We start from the raw sequence: 24,393 nt of genomic DNA on the forward strand, positions 1-24,393 counted from the left end.
AAGGTTTTTGATGTCGATATTATCAATATGGGAGAAAATGAGCGCAGCTATTTCGAAGGGCGACTTCGTAAGGAAGTCGACAACAGCCGACGCCGAGGGCAGGTCGGGTTAAGGATTCATCATGAAGGCTGCCAAGAAAGATGGAAAAAAGGAATTTCGCGCAAACGAATGGCGCCATGGGCTTGTTGGTGCCTATTAAATACTTCTTCTACTCAACAGAGGTAGTTTTTGTTGGACTGTATCGGGTGTTAGCTCCGGGCGGATCAAGTGGAGTTTGTCCCGCCCATCATCCCTGCTGGGGCCAGGCAGAAGAGGTTCGGAACTTCGTGGACCACAGCTTAAGCCGGACTCCCAGGTCCGATTCGACCTTCTCATAGTCCTGTCTCCTCGACATTGCGGTAATCACAATTCAAAGACGGGATTATGATCCTTTTCACCGGCAAAACAAATCAGAAATTAGATAAGGTACGGAGTATGAGGCAATATAATTCGAATTGTTATTATATCTTGGCCTTTGTGTTTTCGTTCCAGTCCAGTCCCAATAGTCTGTCGAGGTTTCCATGAGTAAACAATTTCATCTGTTCCGCATCCAAAAAGTCAATACTGTTAATGAGTCGTTTCCCGTCCTCATTTGAGGCATACGGATAGTCCACAGAAAAGCATATCCGGTCCATCGGCATAATATCGACCAACGTCTTGAGCGGCGTCGTGGTGAACATTCCACTAGTGGTGATGTAGAAGTTCTCTCGCAAACATTGAAGCGGTCCCTTTCTATGCCCTGCTTTCTTCATCACCTTTCCGAGGGTATCCTCAATGCGGCCAATCATGACCGGAACCATCTCGCCACCGTGGCCAATGATGATCTGGAGGTTCGGTAGCTTGTCAAACAGCCCGACTGATATGAGTCTGACTACGTTGAGGCCGACCTCCGAATGCCATCCCCAGGCTCCGGTGGATACCATGAAGGCAGCTTCTGGCGAGATGGTGTCTCCGCTGAATAAGACGTCGTTGGCCTTTGGACTCGGGAAGCTAGGATGAATGTAAATGGGAACACCAAGATCCGCTGCTGCCTGGAAGATTGGAAAGTATTCCCGGTTGTCAAGGAACTCCCCGTCAACCGTGTTGTTGATGAGAGCTCCCTTGAACCCAAGTTCCCGAATGCATCGCCTGAACTCCGCTACCGCCTTCTCCGGATGCGCGGTAGGTAAGCACGCAAAAGCTGCAAACCGCGCGGGGTATGCTTTGACAGCTTCGTACAGCTGGTCGTTTGTTTTGTGGCATCTTTCGATGTCTTTCACGTTGTAGACCGTCTGAGAGAGCACCTGGAATTCCATCAGCGATTGCACTCTCGGCTGCGTCCCAGAGACTAATACTTGTGTACTGATTCCATGTTTGTCCATATCGGCGATGCGGCCTACCCCGATGTCCCGCAAGTGCGACACAGGCCATTCAAAACCCGGATGATGCGCAGGGAGCTGGCCATCGAAGGCCGTTGAACTGAAGTGTTCTTCAGCCGCGACAATTCTCATGTTGTTCAAGTCTCGGTATGCAAGGATTTCAGTGGAATTAATTTCGACATTCAAAAGCCATCGAACGGTCGGGGATCACGGAGACTTTTATTCTGCCTCAGCAGACGCTGAAGCTAGCGCAGCTCGGTTTCTCATTCGGTACCGACTACGGCCCAAGAGGTGCTAATGAGTGAGGGTCTGATCCCATCTTCGGCAACTCTATCGAGACCATGACGTAGATACCCGGAATTCCTTCTTCGGCATTTCCGGCGACGGCGACGTTCGGTCAACGCTTAATGTCCGCGCCGGCCGGAAGGTCCACCCATCGGTCTTCTGCCCCACTACCTCCGAGCCGTCAGCAACTAATTGTTGTTCGGCGTTGTGAATCAAGCTTGAGTGGTATTATTAACTGCTTACATTACTTGGAACTGAGCGCGATCAAGCGCCGACGTAACTCTGACTGCGTACCTTGACTTTTGGGGAAGAGTCTGGATGTATAATTAACAGTAGGGACTCCGTCTCACGGAACCGAAATGGATACTACCTTGGGAACAAAAAAAGGCTCCTGTTACAGTGCCAAACAAATCCACGTCCTTCCTTCGGTCGACGACAAACGGTTAGAGTGCATGGTTCCTTTCAGATTCTGCGGGTCCCATTCAGAACGTTTTATACTGTTCTGTTCAAGAACACTCCAATCTGTTCAGCTTAGACCATACGTCTGCGGGGGTGTTGAAACTTCATGTCATACATGACTTGCTTTCGTACCACGTGAGTCTGCAATGCATTACACCAGAACTTGCAAAACGCCTATTGCACTCCGCCAAAAAGAGCGAAAAAGCAAGGTATTGCCTCGAGGGCGAATCGAACGCCCGATCTTCTCATTACGAGTGAGACGCTTTACCACTGAGCCACCGAGGCATTTAGGAACCAGATCGTGGTTGGTGGGCCACAGATGCGAGCTGGGGTGGATGCAACCAAGCTAAGGCGTGCAAAATCACGATGGATGTTGTAAGCGAAAACCTCTGGATGTTGTTGATTGCTGTAAGTTATGCGGGGAAACGGCCGTAATTCGTTGGAAAAGCCATTTGAGTTATTAGTCAACGACCGCGCGGTTCATCTCTTGCTCTCCATCTCACAACGCCGGGATTGCGTGTGGGCTTCTGCGCCCAACTCCGACCGATGTGCTGATACCGCGCGGGCGCCACCGTAAGCAGCGTCAACCTACACACCTTGCATATTAGTTTGGATGTCGGTGGTCAAGCTGCAGACCCCGCGCGCGAGCGAGTCTTTGCATGCAGCGAAATTAACTCTAGCTGCCCTCAACTCACAAGCCGGTATTGATAATCAGCGACACGCCGGAAAGAATTGTACAGAACTTGTGTCACTTACCGGCCAGCAAGCCAAGCCGACGCCGACGTGGGGCTTGGGAAAGGACTTTGGTACGGAGAGTAGGTTGCAACAGACACCGGTCGCCTGCTGAGGAGGGGGCGAGTTGTACCACGGGCAATCCAGTGCTCGTTGTTGTCCTCGAACATTAGTTGCGAGTATAAAATCGAAGTTCTTCGTGCCCTGTTGAAGACTCATGAAAATCAGTCATTCAACGCCTTGTCTTCGAAACTCATGAGAAGGTCCTCTTTCATTCCTCAAAACTAATTAAAACATCAACTTCCAACATGGCCGCCGCCAAGAAAGTCGCTGTCATCGCTACGAGCACCCGCAAAGTCAGAATCGGCCCCAAAGTCGCAGAAATCGTCAAAAACACCATCAGCCAAGACGCCTCTACCAACAAGATTGACCTTGCGCTCGTCGAAGTCGCCAAATTCAACCTACCCGTCTACGATGAAGTCGCCCTTCCCGCCCAGGTGCCTGCCGTTGCCAAGTTCGAGCATGCTCACTCCATCGCCTGGAGTGAAGAGATCGCCAAGTACGACGGATACATCCTTGTCGTTCCGGAGTACAACTACGGCATGGCCGGTGGTACGAAAAACGCCATCGACTACCTGTACAACGAGTGGATCGGCAAGCCGACGGCCGTGGTAAGCTATGGCATCGCGGGCGGCAACCGGGCGTCGGAGCAGGTCAAGGGCACGTTGGAGGGCATGAAACTCCGTGTTGCGGCGACCCGCCCGGCGCTGTCATTTGCGGGCGGCGCCGGTTCAGATCTGGTGGCAGCCATCAAGGGCGAGGTTGGAGAAGACTCGCGCAAGGATTGGGAGGCCAAGTCGGAGGATATCCTCAAGGCATTTGGGGAGCTGAAGCAGCTCTTGAGCGAGCCTCCAGCGCCTAAAGCCCCGCTTGCTATTTGATTTCCTGGAATATGTTGTACATCCACCATGTTCTCTTTCAGAGCCTGATTCTGTTTTCTGTCTTGAGGAATGTTGATCACCTTACCCAGCGAAGGGCGGAGACCCACCTCGTAATGTCGCTTAACCCCCTGCCACACAACAGCATCTTGATCTTTCGTGTTAGTGTTGTTCTGCTTTGCTGCCTAGTACAGAGTACCAATGGATTATGACTGCTGTGCCGCATTCTGTGCCGCACGCTCTTGAAGCCTCAAAATTCTCGTGAATCCTTCCAAACGTTTTCCCCCTTTCTTCTCTTCTCGCCATGCATGCATCACAGTCACTCGCTTCTTCCATGCTCGCCCTGCCATGAAGTTGTCCGGCGTATCTGCGGTCGCTCTATGGGCCGCAGCGGTAACAGCTCAAGTCCGTCTACCATTCACCCGGCAGTCTCACCAGCCATTGAGCAGGAACGCCAGACGTCGTGATGATGAGCGTCGCTCCACCTCAACAGCCGACTTCTTTAGCGCGGACACGGTCTATCTCGTAAACGTCACCGTCGGCACGCCGCCACAGAACATGTCGATGATGCTCACCGTCCAAGCCGGGGAGACATGGGTGGTCAACGCCAACAACTGCGACGAGGACGGATATTCGCTTAAATACGGGTGGTGCAAATACGGCTCCTTCATGCCTAACGAGTCGTCGACATATGTCAACCCCGGCACTGAGACGTTCATGACGAGCTACACAGAAGGGTACGCGTATGGGGAGATTATGAGCGAAACACTGAGCATTGGCGACGTCCAGTTGGGCAAAATCAACATGGGCATCGTTGACACGGCAGACACGTATATTGGCGTACTGGCCCTGGGCTTCAACACGAGCGCGTACACCCCCAGTCCCTACAGCTCCAGCTCAAGTAACGCATCCAGCGAAAGTCTGCCAACTGTTCCCGACCGCCTGCTCACTGATAGCAAAATCAACTCCACCGCGTACAGTCTATGGGTCGATGATCTCTCCAATGAGTCTGGGAGTCTGCTCTTGGGTGCAGTCGACAGGTCAAAGTTTGAGGGTCCGCTCACCCGCCTCCCGATCCTGACTAGCTTTTCCACGTCAAAGGTCTTCAACACTCGGATCCACTCTATCAACGGCAGCAAGTCATCATCGGACGTCTTGGAGCCCTTGGGCAGTCTCGGGACGTCCTACAACGACGAATCTATCGTCCGGATCAGTCCTCACAACATCGCGTCCTGGCTTCCCGATGACATCGCCCAAGATATCTACGCCATCGCAGGCGCGACGTGGCTTGAGTCGCAATCGAACTATGTAGTCCCTTGTTCTGCCAACACCTCAACTGCACAGCTGGCTATCCAGCTTCACGGCTTCGATGGGCCGGTTCTGAACGTGCCAATTTCCGACCTCGTCATTCCAGCTGACTTTTGGTCGTCGAGCAAGTGGTCTTGGGATACTGAGACCGCAACACAATACTGCCTCTTTGGAGTCCAGTCAGACAACTCATCAACGTCCTCAACTTCCACCACATCAGGCAGCTCAAGCTCGACATTTAGCCTCGGCGGCATGATGCTGAAGCGCGCGTACATGGTCTTCGACCTCGCCAACGAAGAGATTGCCATCGCGAAAACTAAGTTCGGCGACGGCACGACTGAAGACGTCATCCCTTTCCCCAGCTACGCCGCAGAGATCCCCGACTCTACCTCGGTCAGCGTCGTCGTTTCAGTCTATTGTCCTGTGGGCGCGACGTCTGACGAGTGCGACCCTAATGGATCTGGATCGGGCGATGGCTATGGCTATTACGATTCCGTTGGGCTTTCCAGGGGTGCCAAGATTGGCATTGGCGTCGGCGTCGGCGGGTTTTCGCTCATCGTGCTGGCGTTGACGGTATGGGCCATCATGAGGTGTCGGAGGATCAGGCGTGCAGAAGCGGAGCTGGCTGAGAAACAGAAACGCGTGGAAGAGGGCACGGGAGCAGCTGCCGATACTGGCATTGATAAGGATTTGAATCCTGCAATGTCACAACAACCGCCCGTTGCAGTCAAGGAAAGCACATCGATGAGTGAGTGAGCGCAGGATGTGACGACAGCAGGTAACGTCGAGGGAAACAAAATCGACCCATCAAGGCCTCAGTGAGGACCACTTGAGTTATGACAGAATATCTTAATGCAATATTTAATACCCCCGTGCTTTGTAGCATGGGGTGTAGTCATACTTTACGGTCATCTTGCCTCTGCCCAATTGTCACTCTCCGACGTCGATGCCAGATTGCCGGAGTCAAGGGACTGGCGTCAGTCGGTTAGCACGCAACGTGCGGACCGATCCGGAACCTTGCCCGCAGCCAGTCATGGAAGGCGGTGGTAACCGTCTGAACTCGCCATGTGCAGCAAGGTAGTATCGAACACTCGCCGAGATCCGGCCAGTGAGGGCTACCAACTTGGTTCGTCGACGAGGGAAGATCCTAATCTACTCGGGATGTCCATCTGTCGTCGCCGTTTGCAACGTTGCAGATCTCTCATACCCTCATGAACCGGACAGATGGACTCAAAGTTGCAAAAGCAGGCGCGGATGCCACTCTGTAATATGCACACAATCAGATGGCAGCAGCTCATATGGCGGAAGGCAGCCTGAAGGAAACCCTTTTGGAGATCAGGGGGCGGGGCGGGTGATGCGCCGGTGCCCGTCTTATCAGATCTCCACCTTCCGGAAGGATAATAACTTCCGTAGGATTGTTGGAGGTGGGTGGAAGACGGGGTAACCCCGATGCCGAATGAGGATTTGGTGGAAGTGTTGTTGGTTGCCGTTGTTGCGCTACTTTTCGAATGCCGCCTTGTTGGCTCTAGTCAACATGATAATACCTGTCTCAGCAGCTCAGTAGTAAAGAAGAGAAATCCAATTTACGTCAGACTTCTGGAACAACAACTGCCGCGATAAGCCGACATACGGCTCCAGCAGATTCGTCCAAATGGCAGCATGTGCTCACGTTAGTCCTGTCCGAAAAGAGCGATAAGGGCCAGGGATGGAGGGTCACATTCGGCCCCGACTCGGTCATTCGCTGTCAACTCACCAAATTCGGGGCACATGGCCCTTCAAGGGTAGCTCTTGAAGAATGCAAGACGTTCAGCCAATCTGGCGGCGTCGCTGGACATGCTAGCAGAGGAAAAGACCGGCTACACCTGCATTAGCTCCGTCGCTTCACCTTTGCCCCAACCACTCACCGGGCACCATCACCAAGTCCTCACCTATGGTGTTGGCGGCGCTCCACCATGCACACACACGCGCGTTCACACACACACATACAAGCGAAATTCCACGCGAGATTCGCAGTGCGCTGGTGCAGCCAATATGGACGTGCGAGGCAAGTCATCCTTTGGTGGGTTGATGGCACGCTAGACCACACGCTTGACGGATCACTGTCAAATTGGTTGTAACCATCTAAGCGTGACGCGAGCGACAAGACCACGATACCTTCACGCGCCTCGTGAAAATTGCGCTGCGAATTCTTCACAAGCCAAAAAGCTGGCAGGATCGGCCCAGGGGAGTTTGGAGTTTGATTGGCAGAGAACGTAACGTTTCGCATGTAACTCGAGCACGCACGATTTTCAGATGACAGATGTGGTCGGAGGCAACAATGGCTTTGTGTCTCTAGTTCTCCCATTGTTTCGTGGGTGAGATCTTTGGGTAGCGCATTGTCTAACTTCACCGGACAGAATTAGTATAATATGATCAGTTGATCGCCTCAAGTCCAGTGACGTTTAGCTGAGGTGCGGCACAGCCTTTTTCTTACACTCCTTCTATAGACTATTTAATAGCTTCCTCTTAATTTCGGTCAAGATGAGGTTCTTCCGCTCCTTAGTTGCTATTGCTAGCATCATGTCTCCCGCAATCCGTCTCACCGAGGCCTCACCGGTCAACCTCACCACTCGAGGCCTGAATGGCTACACCAACGCTGTGTACTTTACCAACTGGTATGTTGCCACCTATGATCGAGACGACTTATTGTATGCTGAGTTACATTCAGGGCCATTTATGGACGCAACTATCAGCCGCAGGATCTCCCTGCATCTCAGATCACGAACGTTCTCTACGCGTTCATGAACCTCCGGGATACTGGAGAGGTGTAAGTCCCTTCGATGTCGAGAAGTATTGATAGTTTATCGCTGGTATGTGACATTTTTGAGGCTTGTTTAACTGATATGTTACAGTTACACCGCAGACACATACTCTGATTTGGAAAAGCATTATGCCTCCGACTGTAAGCCCTCATGTATCTTGAAACCTATCGGGCAGCTTATCTCACTACTACTACTCACTAGCCTGGAACGATATCGGCACAAACGCGTACGGCTGCGTCAAGCAGCTCTATCTCCTGAAGAAAGCCAATCGCCGGATGAAAGTCATGCTCAGCATCGGTGGCTGGACTTGGTCTACCAACTTCCCGGCTGCTGCCAGCAATGCAGCAGGCCGATCTCTCTTCGCGTCGTCATCGATCACGCTTATGAAAGGTATGCATCTACTGCGCCACATGGATATGACAGTGATTAACATACGATGACAGACTGGGGATTTGATGGAATTGACGTGGACTGGGAGTACCCTGCGACGGCAGGCGATGCAGCCAACTTCGTCTTGCTTCTTCAAGAGATCAGAAGCCAGCTGGATGCATATGCTGCACAGTACACTCCGGGCTACCACTATCTTCTTACTGTCGCATCTCCCGCAGGACCTGACCACTACAACGTCATGCAGCTAAAGGCCATGTCAGATATCATCGACGCCTTCAACCTCATGGCCTACGACTATGCCGGATCCTGGGATGCGAATAGCGGCCACCAAGCGAACCTCTTCCCGAACCCAGCGAACCCCACTGCCACCCCCTTCTCGACCGACAAGGCTGTGAGCGACTACCTCGCCGCCGGTGTCCCCGCCTCCAAGATAGTCCTCGGGATGCCCATCTACGGTCGTTCTTTTGAGCAGACCAATGGCATCGGTCAGCCGTTCACCGGCATCGGCAGCGGATCGTGGGAGAACGGCGTGTGGGACTACAAGGCACTTCCTCGTGCGGGCGCCACAGAGCTGTACGATGCGACCGCAGTGGCGTCCTACAGCTACGACTCCAGCGCTAAGGAGCTCATCTCCTACGACACGCCGGCTGTGGTGAGGACCAAGGTCTCTTATCTGCAAAGTAAGGGTCTTGGAGGGTCGATGTTCTGGGAGGCCAGCGGGGACAGGACCGATGACGCTAGTCTGATGAAGACCAGCTTCGATGCTCTTGGTGGCAGTGCCGCGCAGGATTCGAGTGAGAACCAGTTGAGCTACCCGAACAGCAAGTACGACAACATCCGCGCGGGAGTGCCTGAGGGCTGAGAATTGGTTGTCTGCCTATGGTAGGGGGATATCGAACGGGTTTCATCTCTTTCCTTAGCTTGATTTCTTTGCATCCAGTGTGGCATTTTCTTAGGTTTCCGGTGTGTCTCTGGACATAGAGTCATTGCACGAATCCGGTTTCTATTACTGTACATACTTAGGAAGAGTTTCATCATACCCACAGTCGCTCTTGAAACTATAAACTTCTGCATTAAATATCTAAAAGAATGCATCTTCACCCATGTTTGTACACCTGCCAAAAGAAGTTGGATTTCTCGCCCTGCCTAATATGAAGGCTTCTGTCCATACACCACATAGCTTGAATGACGATTAGCCCTGAGGTGGGTGACGAAGACGGAAAAGCTACTTACTAGTTGAGATAGGCATGGTAAGTTTTCTTCTCAAGTTCTTGGCGAACTTCATCCAGAAGATCCTGAACCGCTTCTTCGGTCCACCCGAGAACACTTCGGAAGAGCTTCAGCGTGAACGCGTCAAGACCTTCGAGCGTCTGAATCAGATTACACCACCCAAGGTCTTTCATATGAAGGTCTTTGGGCCAAGGCCCGAGTGGGATCTTGAAATGATGACATCTGACGTTAGTGAAGGATTCCTGTCTTATCCAGCCCTCCAATTTCGGGCCTGGGGAGTGTTCGCGACCGAGCATATCACAGGCTTGCATGAAAAGCCGGTCCCACCGCATGAGTGCATGCTCCTCTGTCAACGTGCCATCATCGCATGCGTAGAGCACGCTCATGTCGGAGAACTCAGCCCAGCCGTTAGGCTCAAGATTACTTTCATGGTGAGTTGTGTTAGATGTTCATTGTGCCATGGACATGTGTTCATCGGCTCGGATGCCATGACTTACTCGTAAACTCTTCCTACGAATGCCGGCCAGTCGCGCAGAGAGCATGCCATGTAGCGGACGTGGATGAAGTCAAAAGGTGCATCCATGTACCATGTACTTTCGACGTCGTCGATCTCGAACTTGCAGTTCTGCGGAACCCTGTTCGCCAGTCAGCCTCCCTTATTGAATGACTAGATACGGCATGAGTGCCATTCTGGTTGGATCGGACTGAGGTCGTTGCCAATAACCTGTGCGTGTGAGAAGACGTCGGCAACCTCGATGGCCCCTTCAGTTTATGTTAGCCTTCGTATGAACATAAGAGTTCCTTTATATGCGCGTAGTGCCACGACTCATTGTGATACATACAGGTGCCGGTTCCGGTTCCCACATCGAGAATGCGGTGCATTTTGTTGTGATTCACTGGAGCCAAAAACCACCGCCACCCGATGGTTTTTGAAATCAGAGTATGCATGAGATCTAGTCGTTTGATCTCTCCCTGGAGTAAATTTGCCGTAGCCTCAAGTCAGTGAAGGGGGGGGGTTGTGGTAGGTTAGGGGGCCACGGAAACGGACCTCATCATTGGGGAAATTGTATGCTGTCCCTGGTCAACCACTCGCCCACGAGATTGACAATGATCACGGCCGGCTCAGAATGAGAACTTACATCCTTCTCGGTATGCGTGATATCGCCGACCGTATTCTTTCTTGAAGTTTTTCACGCTCTCCGTCATGGACTTCGTGTACGAGGAGCTGCATTAAGTCATCAGCGGCTGCCTACATCGAGCTTGGGTCTTGCAGCTTCAGTCTCCGGCGGGATGAAGGGTACCTACATGCGGTCGTCAAAGTCCATGGTGGAATCGGCTAGCTGCGCAACCGTTAGTCTGCACGTGTGCATCTCGATCGCTAGTCGCGAGTTCTATTGGCACACGAACACTGTCTTGTCAATGTCATCGACCTCCACCGCGTCCGACTCCTCGGCATTCGTCGGCGGGTCTAGCTCCATCTGGTCCAATGCATAGCCCGTCGCGCGGCCTGCCGATGGGTTGTACATCTTGAGTCAAGCGAGCCAAGTCTTGAAACAACTGACAGATCATTCGCTGCTGATGAGGCTGGAAGGTTGAGTGAGAAATAGAGTTTTGCAGGACGAGAGAAGTTGGCCGCGGATTCGTGGGGTGATTGATTTGAAAAGGGACGAACCCCGCAGGCCGGCGGCTAATCGGTCTACGGTGTTTGTTGGAACGTTGTAACGGCTGCGCCGGGCGTGCCTGGGCTTGTCGTTGACCGGGGTGCGAGTGGATCTTCGCAGTCGTTGCAAGAGCTGTACTGGCTGTTGGGACGTGGAATCACACAAGTATCACGAATGACAACGTGTGCATCATAGACTCAAAGCGCAACTATTGAAAATGTTAAACTCACAATAGCGTTTTCCCTATCAGGTAAATCTGCTCTTACCTTTGATCGTGTTTCGAGTATGGCTCACAGCGCGCGGTAGGCTATCACACTTGTTGGTGCTCGGCGAATGTGACAAGCTGTTGGTGCAAGCTGTTGGAACCGGCAGCAAACATCGCTCACCTGACCAATTATCATCGGAGAAAGTCATAATCTCCCCCGTATCCGCAGGCTCAATTAAACGATTTCCCCCAAAATGTGTTTGAACAGGGATCGCGGACCCGGGTGGGATTTAATGCCTGTCGGTTCGCAATGTTTGCGATCTTTTCACCAACCAGCCAACAAGTCACCAGCAAAAAGTGTGACGAGTCCTTGTCGGGCGGCTAGTTACCGACCAAAAGCTTGTGCGAGACCCCTTCGTCGGCTACGTACGAGCCTCCGTCTGTTTAAGCGCATTGCAACTACCGCTAACTCGACCCGTTGGTTGATACTTTGGCCTTTGCCTGAACGTTTTTGCACTTGGTCGCTTTGGAAAATAGCAAAAGTTTACCATCGATACTCATCAGAACAATCCGCAACGAAGAAAGCCCTGACTAACCTTGCGTCTGCTCGCCATATAGGATTCGTGCTGTTTCCCACGGTCCACCTCCTTTCCCCAGTGAGACCACACTCATAGGCTCCGTTTAGAAAGAGACGTCTATTCTGGTGATTAGAGGGAGTAATGGTTCACAGCCTTTCATCTGCGGTCTACCTCCGGCTTCTGAGACCTCATTCCGGTAAACTCGGACAACGAGACGCCCCGACAGACGAGACTACAGATAAGACATTGGCCCACAACCCATATAGCATCTTTGACACCCACGAAGACGATGCTAGACAGACAGACAACGCCAAACAGAACTTGTACAACATTCACAACGTAAAGTGCTCCAAGGACAAATGTGGGAGCTTACTTGAAGCGACGTCTTTCTCGGGGGTTTCGCATCTGTATACATCGAAACGCTCACGCGGCCATTCTGGCTGGACAACTCGCGCTCCGACTTTATACATCTCTCGAGCCACTTCGTTCCCTGAGAAGGGTTCTGGTTTATAGTGATACGTCGGAAGATGAAGACGCAAGCAATAATGTGGCCGGCTATACACGGTAGTGTCCAAACCAGAGGCAACCCCGGCGTCCAAGAATCGAATTTGCACATGGCGCGGTATCTCAACTGGTTTGTCGTAAATAGATTGAGAAGAAACATGGAACCGACCAGCCCATATTGCAACATCAGTGTGAAAAGGATGCTGGTCAAATAGGGGTGCTGGCATCTCCGGGGTGCACTCCAAGTGACACCCCGAAGGACACTCCGTTGGCGAGACTTTCGAGGCGATCAACAGTTTCCGTCGCAGACAGGACTCTGATACCTGGGGCGGCTAAGGTGACCAGGAAAGCCAGGAATGATCGCCGCATGACCAGCACGGCCGTGTCAGCCGTCATAGGACTTAGTTGCTGCAAGAGCGGCGGCGCGAATCCGAGAACGAGAGTCGCGGCAGCCTGCCCAACCTTCAGGAACTCGGGATAATTCTCCAGAATGCAACCAAACGTGCCTTAGGCGATGCTTCTTTGGTCTTGGCGATAGCGTTCCAGGTTTGAACCGCAGTTCTGGTTCTCCGCGAAGATGTGCGTGATATCCGCTTTCCATTCAGGAGACCATTCGTCATAGCTACTGATCGAAAGATAAAAGGGGGCCGTGGACAAGATGCGTACACTGGAGTACGAAAAGGATGAATGGTGCATGCATCCACCAACGCTGTGTTCCCCCAAAGAGTATGGATGTATGTACGCATTGTGGACGAGAGGAGAAAAGATATCATGATTGTGAGAAGGTAAGTTAACGAGGGGGGTATATCTTGCTTCCAGAGCAATTAACCTGAGCACCAACAAATTCTGTATACAAAGTCTGAAGGGAGCAGGAAACATTCAGGCTCAGCGTCAGTCCGCCCTTCCATCTGGTTGCACACAACCTGGCGACATCAACTCGGCGGATGTCTCACATCACTCTCCAGGTGGTTATGTGACTATTCGCAGAGATTCTCGATGTCGGCTTCGAAATTCAAAGTGTGGCACGAAATACATTCACCAAGATATCGACCAGAGCTTCCTCAGCTTGTCTTGGATTTTATGATGGCGTTCACACCCCGAAGAAGACAGTCTCAAAAATAAAACAGGCATAAGATACCTTTCAAAACGCTCATCGCCAGCAGTACGAGTATAATAATTGACAGTAAAATCCGTGGGTAAGTAACATATCCGTTAGTCAAAGGGGCAAAAGTCGTCTCTCCGAGACTATTTACCAAGTCTTGCGATAGAGTTCGCTATTTCCAACGGCTGCTGGCTTAAATTACAAATATGGGGACGTTGTTTTTGGCGCAGACATCTTGTCGCTAGTAGCGGACCTAAGCAGAAGTGGCTCGCAAGATTCGGATCAGCTAAACAAATATGTATACAGATTGTTGAGAGTGCCTTCTGTGTGTCCTTTGCTCGCGGGATCCAGTCGCTACAGATATTCAGCACCTGTATCGATTTCATATTTTTGTATGCTGTTTTCAAGTCGTTGCCCAAGACGTTTCGTTCCGCGTATTTTCTTTTTGCTGTACAGGGTCGCTCTACAGGTTGAGGAAAACCTGATCTTGTATTTGTGTCAATGGAGATACCCAAAGTCTAATGCGTGTCCAACGTAACGTTCTTACCTAGTACTTACCGGCGCTTGCGAGAACTAAGACCAAGTAGCCATCGACTGCAGTTTTGCTTTGCCTTTATTTCAAGAAAGCAATCTAGAGACAGAGTAAAATCAAGATAGTTTCATATTATGTCTTTACCTCAATATCTAAGCTCTTATTTTGGCTTTTACCCATCACTAACGTTATCATTCCCACTACCTATGTATTAGTGAGCGTCGATAGTGGTTCATTTGCTGATACGCGTACTGACGAAAGCATACCTAGCAAATATGGAACGTCCACTTAAAACCTACCTCCCCATGCTTTTATTGAACATCAATTTACCTCATGAAGCTGAGTCTGAAGTTATCTATGCGGGCTTGAGGTCCTGATATGAATAAATTAGGGGCGTCCTTTTACGAGGCCTCGAACCCATATGCACTGAATTGAATCGTTCCCGAATCGTTCCCGAAACGTTTCCGAATCGTTTCTAGGTAGGCGAGATGATTACTACTTTAAACATGATTTCCCAGTTACATAAGCAATTGATGTTCATAAATAAGGATAGCCCGTCACGTCTCCTTTTCGCGTCATGCATCAATCCCAGCCTCTTCTCACCGCCCCATCGTCGCCCACGCCCGACATTTTTCCCGACATCGCCACCACCCCGCTGCCTTCGTAACAAAACAAATTTGAACTCTTTTCGACCTCACCTATCAAAGTGTATGTTCCCTCAAACCCCGAATTTCTTTATTCTACCGTCGAACCACCCTACTAATGCCCTCTGCCTCACAGATGACAACCATCCAAAGCCTGTTTCCAAAGCGCACGAGCGCGTTCGCAATACTCGGACCTTGCCATGGATGCGGCACGTCACAGACGCACACCGACATTGCCACATTCGAATGCTCCCTCTTCGAGCGGCTCAGTGCCCACATGCAGGCAGACTTTGAAGCCGAAGGCCAGATGACATTTCTTAAAGACCGAGGTATTTCTCTCTCGTTACGATTGGGTCAAATCCGCACCGATGTCCTGATCTTGGAGCGAAAGATTGAAAGCGAGACCCGCGGACGCGCCGCAGCCCAGAGACGCCGGGACGAGCTCAAATGCGAACAGGAGGAGTTGGAGAAGTTGCGCGAGGAGATCAAAAAAGCCTTGAGGACAGGGGAAGTCAACCGAGAGGTGGCAATACTGGGGGCCGCTGAGATCGAAGGCGATATCCGAGCATTGCATAGGATAAGCGGTCGGGATGAGAAGGATCAGTGGATTCGTCTGCGTTTGGAGAGACACGTCGAAGAGGTGAGGGAGGATAGAGCAAAGGCCGAGGAACTGTTCGGTCCGAACTGGGAGGAGCGCATTGCTGAACTGGAAGCAGGCGTTTGATATTGTGGTTACTGGGAAAGTTGCTGTTTCTGCGATTCTGATGCATTTTCTATTGTATCTGAAAAATAGTCAGGTGATACCATCCGGCACATCGGTACAGCATATGGTCCCCGAACAAAATCAGTCGAGTCTTGTTTGAACAAGCTGTTATTAGGGACAACCTCAATTTAGGTAACAATCTGTCAATCGAAGATGAACTATTGCTAGAATGTGTGGGAATATGTTCTAGGAGCCATCTCCAACCCTTGGTCATGGAACGACGCTGGGCTTGGGGGTTCAAACCGCTCTTCGACAGTATCTGTTGTCGACGTCTCAGCTAATCCCTCACTCAGATCGATTTGCCAGGCTCTCTCGCTCTCCACGAGATTCGAATACTGCTTTCCCTGATACTTAGTCTCGTCGACGTCAATGCGGCGTCCACTCATGTACATCTTCCTCGCTGCGTCCTCCATGTCGGCCACAGACTTGCCAGAGTCCTTTAGCAACCCGCCGATGTCGTTTCCACGCCGAAGGGCCGCCAGTGAGCTACTCTTCCACAACGGCACATCTACGTTGCTTCTCGTGTTGATGATCGTCATCAACATCAACGTGCAGGCCAATGTCAGTACAGTAACATGCAATGCTATCCACTGCCACTTGACCTCGTACAACACAACAGTGCTGCCCACCAGCCCTTCATAGGTCATGGTGTTCATTCCATTGCGAGCGACGTCGGCGTCCTCGTGGGTCCGCCTGATCTCATTCGTCATGCTCATAGCCATGGATTCGAAGACTGCGGAGACGCCCGCAAAGTCGGACCGGCTAAGTGACACCAGCCTGTTCAACGCCGGTGGCTGGGCTGCGGCATAGAGGGACGTGACTGGTCCAAACGATGCGCCGTTGAAGCCGACAGCATTTTCCATGCCCTCAAGACGGCTAAGCTGAGCGCGAACTTTAGTATCGTTGAACCAGGGCTCCCATCGAAACAGAGTTTGGATGTAGGCGCTAATTGATTTGACAGATTCCGACTGGATCGTCACCTGGTTTCTTGAGGACTGCATCTGCCAATCGTCTTCCTTTGAGGCTTTTACGATCTCGAGAGGGTTCTTGGTGACGACGGACCAAAGCTTGTGGAATTCCAGACTTCGCAACTAGTCTGGGGGGGCGCGGTACTCCGGCGGTATTCGGTCATATTTGTCGTTAATATTCATGTAAATATTTTTTGGTAAGTCCCATGAAAACTCTGACCGCTTAGTATTGGCAATTTCTGCGACGGTTTCTTCTAGGCGACCATTTTCGACATTTGAGGTGATGCGTTTGGCGCAGTAGTAGAGGCCGCACTCTAACGCCTTCAGTGACACGTTTGGCCAAGTCACCTCAGGCGGTTAAGGTTCTTCCGACCACGGATCTAAATCCTTCAACGCTCCAGACGCATTCAACGCCTTGATATCTGCGTATATAATACTCATAGACCATAATAGAGTGTCAATGTCCGTCATGGTGACTGTCTTATTTGGATTCCCGGTACCGAAAGATGTAGTAGTATATGATTCACTGTTACACTTTTGGCGGTGGTAAGGTTGGCAGCCTTCGGTGTTGGCGATGTAGTGGCCGTTGGGAAGGCTGAATCCAGTGGCGTACATGGTTGACCCGTTGACGATGATTCCAGGTGTATTAGCAGTATGATACGGCTTGATTGTGTTCAGCAATTCGTCGTAGTTGCCGGGCATTCGGGTGAGATTGGCGGAGAGATCTGTGCATCTATGGCATACGCCAAGGGTTACGAATGGCTCGAAGGTGCAGTTTCCCGAGGAGCACCGGAAAAGAGTTTCCCGTTGCAATTCTTCCGGCGATTTGTAAAAGCCACTCATGATTGCCCCTTCCATTGAGGGTGGAATGCTAGTAGTGATATTCCAGAAGTCGAATTCTGCTGTTGTGATAGATGCATTGCGTTCCCAATCCCAAGTTAAATTGGTGAAATGAGTCTTCTCCGTGTGTGCAACGCCCAAGGAGTACTCTGCTGCTCGTGAAATAAGTGCCGAGGTGTCGTTGTTTGATTTGTCGTACACGATAGCTTCGCGAAGTCTAAGTAGCTGCTGGGCAAAAGGATCTAGGGCGAGGGCAACTATGGTCAGGACAGCCCCAAATTGGGCAATAGGCCTAGTGGTCGATATTAGCGCCCATGTATTACGAAGCGCATGGGCATTCTTTGATACGTACGCTCCTTTTGTTCTCGACAGCACCCTCAGGCTGCCCAAAGGACCACGTGCAGCCCCGTCGAGTCGATCGAAATCGATCATGAGCCTGTCTTCCCTAGCGTACAGAATCCATTTCCATTGAGCCATACATTCTGAGAGAACGAAAGCCACAGCAGCTTTTACTGCGACCGAAAGCACAGAGATAATGGCATTGAGCGTAACTCCCATCTGGTTGAAAACAGGCCGGTTGTTGAATTTGCCGAGGAGGATCGCCATCGTAGTAAGTGCAGCTACGGCACCCACAAGAGCCCAAATCTGCTGGCCCCAGACAGACCATCGAATGGTGTAGAACATGTTTGGGTTGAAATGGAAGCCCATTTTTTTTTTTTTTTTGGATTCTATGCTGGACGAATACATGACGGACATTAATGTCGGGGCCAGGATCCGACGCCGATTTCTAGTTTTCTTCTCGTAGGGGCGAAGCCCAGGCGAAGTCGGATCAGAGGCGTCTTGATGTCTCTCGGTGCCTACAACATTGACCCCAAATGGCCGCATTCGGACTGATGGTTCGCCATTTGCTCAGGCAGCCGCTCAAATGTGTGTAATCTCCGGCGAACTCAAGCTGGCAGATTTGTTAATGACATTCGCTGTCTTAGCCAAGAGCCGCAAAAATGGCCCTGTCCTGGGACTTTCCCCGGGGGGGGGGGGGGGGGTTCAAAATTCAGCGCAGTGTCCAGCTTCCCAGTCTCCACTCACAGTCAGCTACCCACGATTTAGAAAGCCGAATTATCTAAACATTAAATTCATAAGATTCCTTAACCTTCAGGCTATTTTAAGAATATTATTTTGCGAATTTTTGGGCCTGTTCATAGCGTAGCTGACGTTGAAGTAGTGGTATCGATTAGAGAGTGTCCGCTCTTTTTTTGGCCGGCGCATGTCTCCTTAGAAAACACTTCCAATTTCATTCTAATTTCTTGGACAGGGCGCAGTCGTGGCTGTGGGTTTTCGTGCTACTATGACTATGATGCAGGCGTCCGAGACACGTCAATTGTGAGCATAGGTAGGTTGCAATGGCCATTTGCTACACATTCGTGGCACGTGAGTATTCGATCTTAGATTGAGGCCGCCATCTCGACTGCGATGAAGCAGTTACATTTTCTATGAGGTATTTCATAACTCTGTCTCATAACCTTTGCAATATTCCATTCTAGCGCTGATATGTCAGCCGATCTAGAGCCACTGCGACCACAGAAATTGTCTCGGCTGCAGACTCTCCGAGAGTGAAGTTGTACTCTCCAGCCTCAACAACCCATTCCCTTCCCGCCTCGTCAAACGACGCAAAGTCCTTCGCCGCGACAGACAGCTGCACAGATGTCGTCTCACCCGGCGCAAGTCGAACCTTGTCGAACGCAACAAGCACCTTCACTGGTGTATCCGGCGACGGAGCCGCCTTGCCAGCATAAACCTGCACCACAGCGCCGCCCTCAAGCTTGCCGGTATTAGTAACTTCCACCGTGATATCAAACTCATCACCGCCCTTCTTGGCCACAGCAAAGTTGGCGTACTCGAAGCTCGTGTAGGACAACCCAAAGCCAAAGGGAAAGTTCACCTTGGACTTTCCAACGCGGTCGTAGTGCCTGTACCCCACAAACACGCCCTCCTCATACGTAACCCTCAACTGCCCGTCGACACGTTCACCAGGGAAGTTCCCGTGCGCCGGCGCGTCCTCAACCCGCGCCGGGAAGCTGACGGGCAGCTTGCCCTCGGGGTTCACCGCGCCCGTGAGGACGTCCGCGATGGCGTTGCCGCACTCCTGCCCCGGGAACCAGGACTGGGCCAGCGCGGAGATGCTGCCCAGCCAGGGCATGGCTACCGCGACGCCGGTGGAGTTGACTACGATCGTGTTCTTGTTCGCTTTCGCCACGACGCTGATCAGCCCGTCTTGGTCGCAGGGGAGGTGGAAGGATTCTTGGTCGCGTCCTTCGGTCTCCCACTGCGGATCGTGGCCTGTGAACACGATCGCCAGGTCCGCGGCGGCGGCTACCTTCGCCGCCTCGCCCTGCAGATCGGCATCGTGATCCGACTCAAGCGCGAAGCCCATCCGCACACCCGTCCTGCCCTCCAGAATCTCCAGACCGATCTTCGTCGGCGGCTTGCTGTGGATGCGCAGGCGGTACGTCCTGCCCGCCTCGAAAGCGTGCTTGATCTCCGGCTCGTTGGCTGCGAGGAACAGCGCACCCATGGGATCCGCGCAGTTGCCCGTCTGCTCAAACACAACCTCGTCATCGACAAACACCTGCGTGGGCCCGATGCCGGAGCAGGCGATGTAATGCGTCCCCGACTCCGCCGGCGTGAAGTCGCCGACAATATCAAGCGTCTTCCACATCGACTCCTGCGATCCGAGCGGCGAGTACGCCGAGTTCGGGTAGCTGTGCAGCACCGAGACGGGCTCGTCGCCCGCTTGGCCGTGGAAGTCGTAGAACAGCCTGCTGAACCCGGGCTGGCCGTCGAGGCCGACAATCTTGCCGACCCGGCCGTCCGCGCTGATGGGCGGGAGGAGGCGCTCTTTGTGCGCGCCCTTGGCGTAGCTGAACTCGACGTCCTCCCCAAGAGCGGCGTGGAGTGCGTCCCACGGCGGGAGGCGGTAATGCGCATTCACACTCGCGCTCCCACCGCCGTGCGCGAGACCATCCTTGGCGTACCCGATCAAGGCGATCTTCTTGCCCCTGACCTTCTCCTTCGTCAGGGGCAGGATGCCGCCATCGTTCTTCAGCAGCACGATGCCCCGCGCCCCGGCATCGCGGATGAGGGCCCGGTGCTCCGGCCGGTCGATCGCCTTCTCAACGGTGATAGTCGGATCGCGGAACCCGTTCAACTGCTCCGTCCATTCCAGGATCGTCCGCATCCGCTCGTCAATCACATCCTCCGTGAGCTCCCCCTTCTCGACCGCCGCCAGCACCGCAGCAGGCTTGCGTATCCTCGGCGGGCCGGGCATCTCAATGTCCAAGCCGGCCTTGATCCCCTCCGCGACGGAGTTCGTCCCGCCCCAGTCGCTCATCACCAGCCCTTTCCACCCCCACTCCCCCCTCAACACCTCCTTCAGCAGCCACTCGCTCGAGTCGCAGTGCACCCCGTTGACCAGATTATACGCCGACATAACCGCCCACGGCTTCGCCTCCTTCACGGCAATCTCAAACGGGCGTAGATAAATCTCCCTTAACGCGCGCTCCGAAATCGTCTCGTCGACCGTCGTACGTGCCGTCTCCTGCTCGTTTGCCACAAAGTGCTTAATCGTCGCCGAGACACCCAACCCCTGACAGCCCGTGATCATCTCCGCGGCGAGCTTGCCGGCCAGAAACGGATCCTCGCTGTAGGACTCGAAGTTACGCCCGCCGAGCGGGTGGCGGTGAATGCAGACGGTGGGCGCGAGCAGGCAGCGGGCGCCCTTGGCGCGGGACTCCTGGGCGAGAGCGGCGCCGACGGCGCGGGCGAGGCAGCGGTCGAAGGTGGCGGCGATGCTGCAGGCGGCGGGGAAGCAGGCGGCCTTGGTGCTGCCGTCGATGGCGGCGCCGCGGGTGCCGTTGGGCCCGTCGGTGGTCTTGATGGCGGGGACTTTGGAGGGGACGTCGCCTGTTTCGACGAAGTTGCGGCCGGCGAGGAGGCGGATCTGGTGAACGGTTAGTGAGATGTTTTGTGTGAGAGGGATGTTACAGAGAGAGATACTTTCTCCTCGAGCGTGAGGCTCTTTAGGATTGCTTCGGTGTCTGTTTTTTCAGCCATTTTGACGGGTTGATGTGAAGAGAGTTCAATTGTAGAGGCAGCTCATCGTGAACATCTGCGGTTCATGGGGCTCATTTATCACCCCGCGATTCAAGCTGTTGAAGATCCGAGTGGGGGACCATCGCGGAGGTCGGAACTCGGAACGGCTGGTGTTGGCGGGGCCCTCCGCATTTTGGCAGTGAGGGGTGACAGCGCCAGGCGATGACGACTTTGGAGCTAAGATGTTCTCCGGATGGCTTCACCAATGGGGTGCTAAAGATTGCTTAATCGGGAGATATGGGCTGGCCGGGGCCCCGCTGTTCGGAAGAGAGGCCGGGAGGGGGGAGGCCGGAGGGTAAGGTGAGGGCCGATAAGAGCGTGGTGCGGCAAGGTTTATCTCGGGCCGGGCGTTTGACATCTTCACGAACGTTGTCTCTGTTGAACAACGAACTCTGCCGAAGAGATGGAAGGGCGTCCATGACTCATTGAATCACTGTACTCTCGTCTTCAGTTGAGACATGTGGGCCAGCATGTTGTACACTGTAACTTCCATTATTTATGTTCTGTCCAAAAATCATAGTAGGAAATAGCACCTACCCACATAGCTAAACCTTTTGTTCTAGACGAACAGGCGCTGACATATAGAGTCATAAAGTGCTGGCTGAAAAGGGACACGCTCTCTTATCGAAAAAATGTTCCTCAATCAAAGAGGGAACCAAGCGAAAATCACAAAGGATTTCTCACCCCAAAGTCCGCAGTAAGCAGCCCCCTGAATGCCTCTGCGCCGGCGAGGCGGAATTCAATTGGTCAGCGGCAAATTTCTCCCAGTCGGCCGGACGCTCCGGTTGCTCCGTCTGACGCACCGAGCGCGTCTTTGAACGAGATGACAGAAGCTAAAAGTCTCCGAGGAAGACCACGAACAGGGTTGTTCGTATGCAGGAAGATCCAATTAAGACAGGACCAGTTGACAAGAACGAGGGCTAGATGTGGAACATTGAACTTGTAAACCCCAAAGGCCATCAACAATGCAGCCCTATGTTCCTCTCTAGGTGGACTTTGGATGACTCGAAATACATTAGGCCGCCCACCCCTGAGACACTGGAAAGTCGCGTTTCCCCAGATGTGCTGAATAAAGCGAACGTCATCCATTCAACAGTCCGCCCGTCCAAAGTCCACCACGCCCACGCTAAGACACCGCGCGCGGCTCGGACTTTTTGGACCTTTGGGCAACGTCCCCAGTTTCCATTCCCTCGGAGCCCATTCTCCATAAATAAGCACCATTTTCTTCTTCTCACCTTCACTTCCCTTTCGTGATGTTCCCACGATAGTCCAACACCCCAACACCACGATGCCACCGCCTCCAGAGTCCGCGCCCGGACTCGAGGCCCAGACCAACAATCATGAGTCCGGCGCAGAAACCGCCTCCAACGGCTACGCATACAACACCACACCATCACCACCACCCAAACCCGTTGTCCCGGCGCCCCAGCGCGCCCTCGCCCCGGACCTCCTCCGCGGGCTACTGATGCTCTTCATGGCCTTCGACCACAACACCGTCGGCCTCAACGCCTGGCGCCACTCCACGGGCCCGCCCGACGGCGAGCGCGACTCCGTCCCCGTCGACTCCTGGAACTGGTGGTTCGGCTACCTCGTCCGCACCCTCTCCCACCTCTGCGCCCCGGGCTTCACCTTCCTCCTCGGCATGGGCGTCGTCTACTTCGGCCGCTCCCGCAGCAGGCTCGGCTGGTCCGCCGCGCGCATGGCCCGCCACTTTGCCGTTCGCGGCGCCGTGCTGACGCTGGTGTCGGTCGTCCTCGGGCTCGTGCTCACGGGTGGCAGGTTCTGGTTCATGAACGTCGTCCTCGTCGCGCTGGGGGTGGACTACGTCCTCGCTGGGCTTCTCTGGCTCGGTATCGCAGCCACGGAGCCCGCTCTCGCCGCCCTCCTCGACCGGTACATCTTCACAGATGAAGGCGGCCGCGAGAGAGAACCTCTGCTCGAACACGCAGGCCACCACACCCCCTCCGGCACCAAACCCTCCTCCAAAGCGACCACCATCTCCTGGCACGCCCACAACGCCCTTCTCCTCGCCCTCTCCCTCGTCACCATCTGGTGGAACATCTGGCTCTCCCCAACCCACGGCACCTGCACCACCACCGCCACCACCTCCTACGCAAACGACTTCTGGCGCTTCTGGTTCTTCGAAGTCATCTCCCCGCACGTCGTCTCTCCCTTCCCGCCTCTCGCCTGGCTCTCCTTCGCCATCCTCGGCCTCCTCTACGCCCGCCTCGTCACCGCCCGCCCGCACCTCCCCGTTCCGTCCCAAGTCTGCGCCAACATCACCGCCGGCCTGCTCTTCCTCGCCGCCTTCGTCCTCACCCGCTTGCTGCGCGTCGGGAACCTCTCCGAGCACTGCCTCCGCGCGCCCGAGCACCTCGCCCACCCCGCCACAAACCCGTACCTCGCGTCCCCAGCGTCCTTCTTCTACATCGTAAAGTACCCGCCCGACGTCGCCTTCTACTGCTTCACCCTAGCGGGCACCTTCTTCCTTCTCGCTGCTTTCTCAGCCGTGCCGCCCAAGTTCGCGACGCGGTGGCTGGGCGTGCTGCTCGCCTTCGGGACGTCGGCGCTGTTCTTTTACGTGCTGCACATGGTTATTCTCATGAGCATGTGTTTGTTGCTGGTGGCGCTGGTCGGGCGCGACACGGGGCTGCCGCCGCCGCCGGACGGACGGCCCGCGACGGGGGTGGACAATGTGTGGGTGTGGGCGCTCAACTGGGCGTTTGTGATGAGCGTGATGTACCCGCTGTGTAGGTGGTACAGCGGCTTCAAGAAGAAGAGAGGCGCGGATTCGGTGTGGAGGTTCTTTTAGAGTTGCATGTCGCGATGGATGGGTTGGATGACGCCATGGGGGTTTAAGTAATCCGTCCTAGGAGGTTTCTTATCTACATAATCATGATGCTGCTG

General features: G+C 53.5%; 9 protein-coding genes and 1 non-coding gene across 10 annotated transcripts; 5 read left to right on the top strand and 5 right to left on the bottom strand.

The window, feature by feature from the left end:
• Positions 1–500: 500 nt before the first annotated feature.
• COL26b_009251 (uncharacterized protein) lies at positions 501–1,400 on the bottom strand (the record flags this gene model as incomplete). The annotated part of the gene is made up of 1 exon (XM_053181986.1): positions 501–1,400. One exon carries the CDS (start codon positions 1,398–1,400, stop codon positions 501–503), a length of 900 nt encoding a protein of 299 aa, XP_053034102.1.
• Positions 1,401–2,354: 954 nt separating this feature from the next.
• On the bottom strand, positions 2,355–2,426 carry COL26b_009252. Its single transcript has one exon. It is a non-coding gene; the product is annotated as a tRNA-Thr (tRNA).
• A 755-nt stretch (positions 2,427–3,181) lies between these two features.
• On the top strand, positions 3,182–3,814 carry COL26b_009253 (uncharacterized protein; the record flags this gene model as incomplete). The annotated part of the gene is made up of 1 exon (XM_053181987.1): positions 3,182–3,814. One exon carries the CDS (start codon positions 3,182–3,184, stop codon positions 3,812–3,814), a length of 633 nt encoding a protein of 210 aa, XP_053034103.1.
• A 345-nt stretch (positions 3,815–4,159) lies between these two features.
• On the top strand, positions 4,160–5,875 carry COL26b_009254 (uncharacterized protein; the record flags this gene model as incomplete). Its single annotated transcript, XM_053181988.1, has 1 exon — positions 4,160–5,875. The coding sequence occupies one exon, from the start codon at positions 4,160–4,162 to the stop codon at positions 5,873–5,875; it is 1,716 nt and encodes a 571-aa protein (XP_053034104.1).
• Positions 5,876–7,639: 1,764 nt separating this feature from the next.
• Positions 7,640–9,172, top strand: CHI1 (Chitinase 1; the record flags this gene model as incomplete). The annotated part of the gene is made up of 5 exons (XM_053181989.1): positions 7,640–7,773; positions 7,827–7,925; positions 8,011–8,060; positions 8,122–8,310; positions 8,364–9,172. 5 exons carry the CDS (start codon positions 7,640–7,642, stop codon positions 9,170–9,172), a joined length of 1,281 nt encoding a protein of 426 aa, XP_053034105.1.
• An 861-nt stretch (positions 9,173–10,033) lies between these two features.
• On the bottom strand, positions 10,034–11,066 carry COL26b_009256 (uncharacterized protein; the record flags this gene model as incomplete). The annotated part of the gene is made up of 4 exons (XM_053181990.1): positions 10,034–10,165; positions 10,735–10,765; positions 10,846–10,880; positions 10,944–11,066. 4 exons carry the CDS (start codon positions 11,064–11,066, stop codon positions 10,034–10,036), a joined length of 321 nt encoding a protein of 106 aa, XP_053034106.1.
• A 3,836-nt stretch (positions 11,067–14,902) lies between these two features.
• Positions 14,903–15,490, top strand: COL26b_009257 (uncharacterized protein; the record flags this gene model as incomplete). The annotated part of the gene is made up of 1 exon (XM_053181991.1): positions 14,903–15,490. One exon carries the CDS (start codon positions 14,903–14,905, stop codon positions 15,488–15,490), a length of 588 nt encoding a protein of 195 aa, XP_053034107.1.
• Positions 15,491–15,693: 203 nt separating this feature from the next.
• COL26b_009258 (uncharacterized protein) lies at positions 15,694–18,021 on the bottom strand (the record flags this gene model as incomplete). Its single annotated transcript, XM_053181992.1, has 3 exons — positions 15,694–16,612; positions 17,537–17,629; positions 17,690–18,021. The coding sequence occupies 3 exons, from the start codon at positions 18,019–18,021 to the stop codon at positions 15,694–15,696; spliced, it is 1,344 nt and encodes a 447-aa protein (XP_053034108.1).
• Positions 18,022–18,874: 853 nt separating this feature from the next.
• Positions 18,875–21,447, bottom strand: COL26b_009259 (uncharacterized protein; the record flags this gene model as incomplete). The annotated part of the gene is made up of 2 exons (XM_053181993.1): positions 18,875–21,334; positions 21,391–21,447. The coding sequence occupies 2 exons, from the start codon at positions 21,445–21,447 to the stop codon at positions 18,875–18,877; spliced, it is 2,517 nt and encodes an 838-aa protein (XP_053034109.1).
• Positions 21,448–22,774: 1,327 nt separating this feature from the next.
• Positions 22,775–24,298, top strand: COL26b_009260 (uncharacterized protein; the record flags this gene model as incomplete). The annotated part of the gene is made up of 1 exon (XM_053181994.1): positions 22,775–24,298. The coding sequence occupies one exon, from the start codon at positions 22,775–22,777 to the stop codon at positions 24,296–24,298; it is 1,524 nt and encodes a 507-aa protein (XP_053034110.1).
• Between the last annotated feature and the right edge of the window lie 95 nt (positions 24,299–24,393).

This window comes from Colletotrichum chrysophilum (assembly GCF_026319265.1).
Source record: "Colletotrichum chrysophilum strain AFK26 chromosome Unknown scaffold_87, whole genome shotgun sequence".
Lineage (NCBI taxonomy): Eukaryota > Fungi > Ascomycota > Sordariomycetes > Glomerellales > Glomerellaceae > Colletotrichum > Colletotrichum chrysophilum.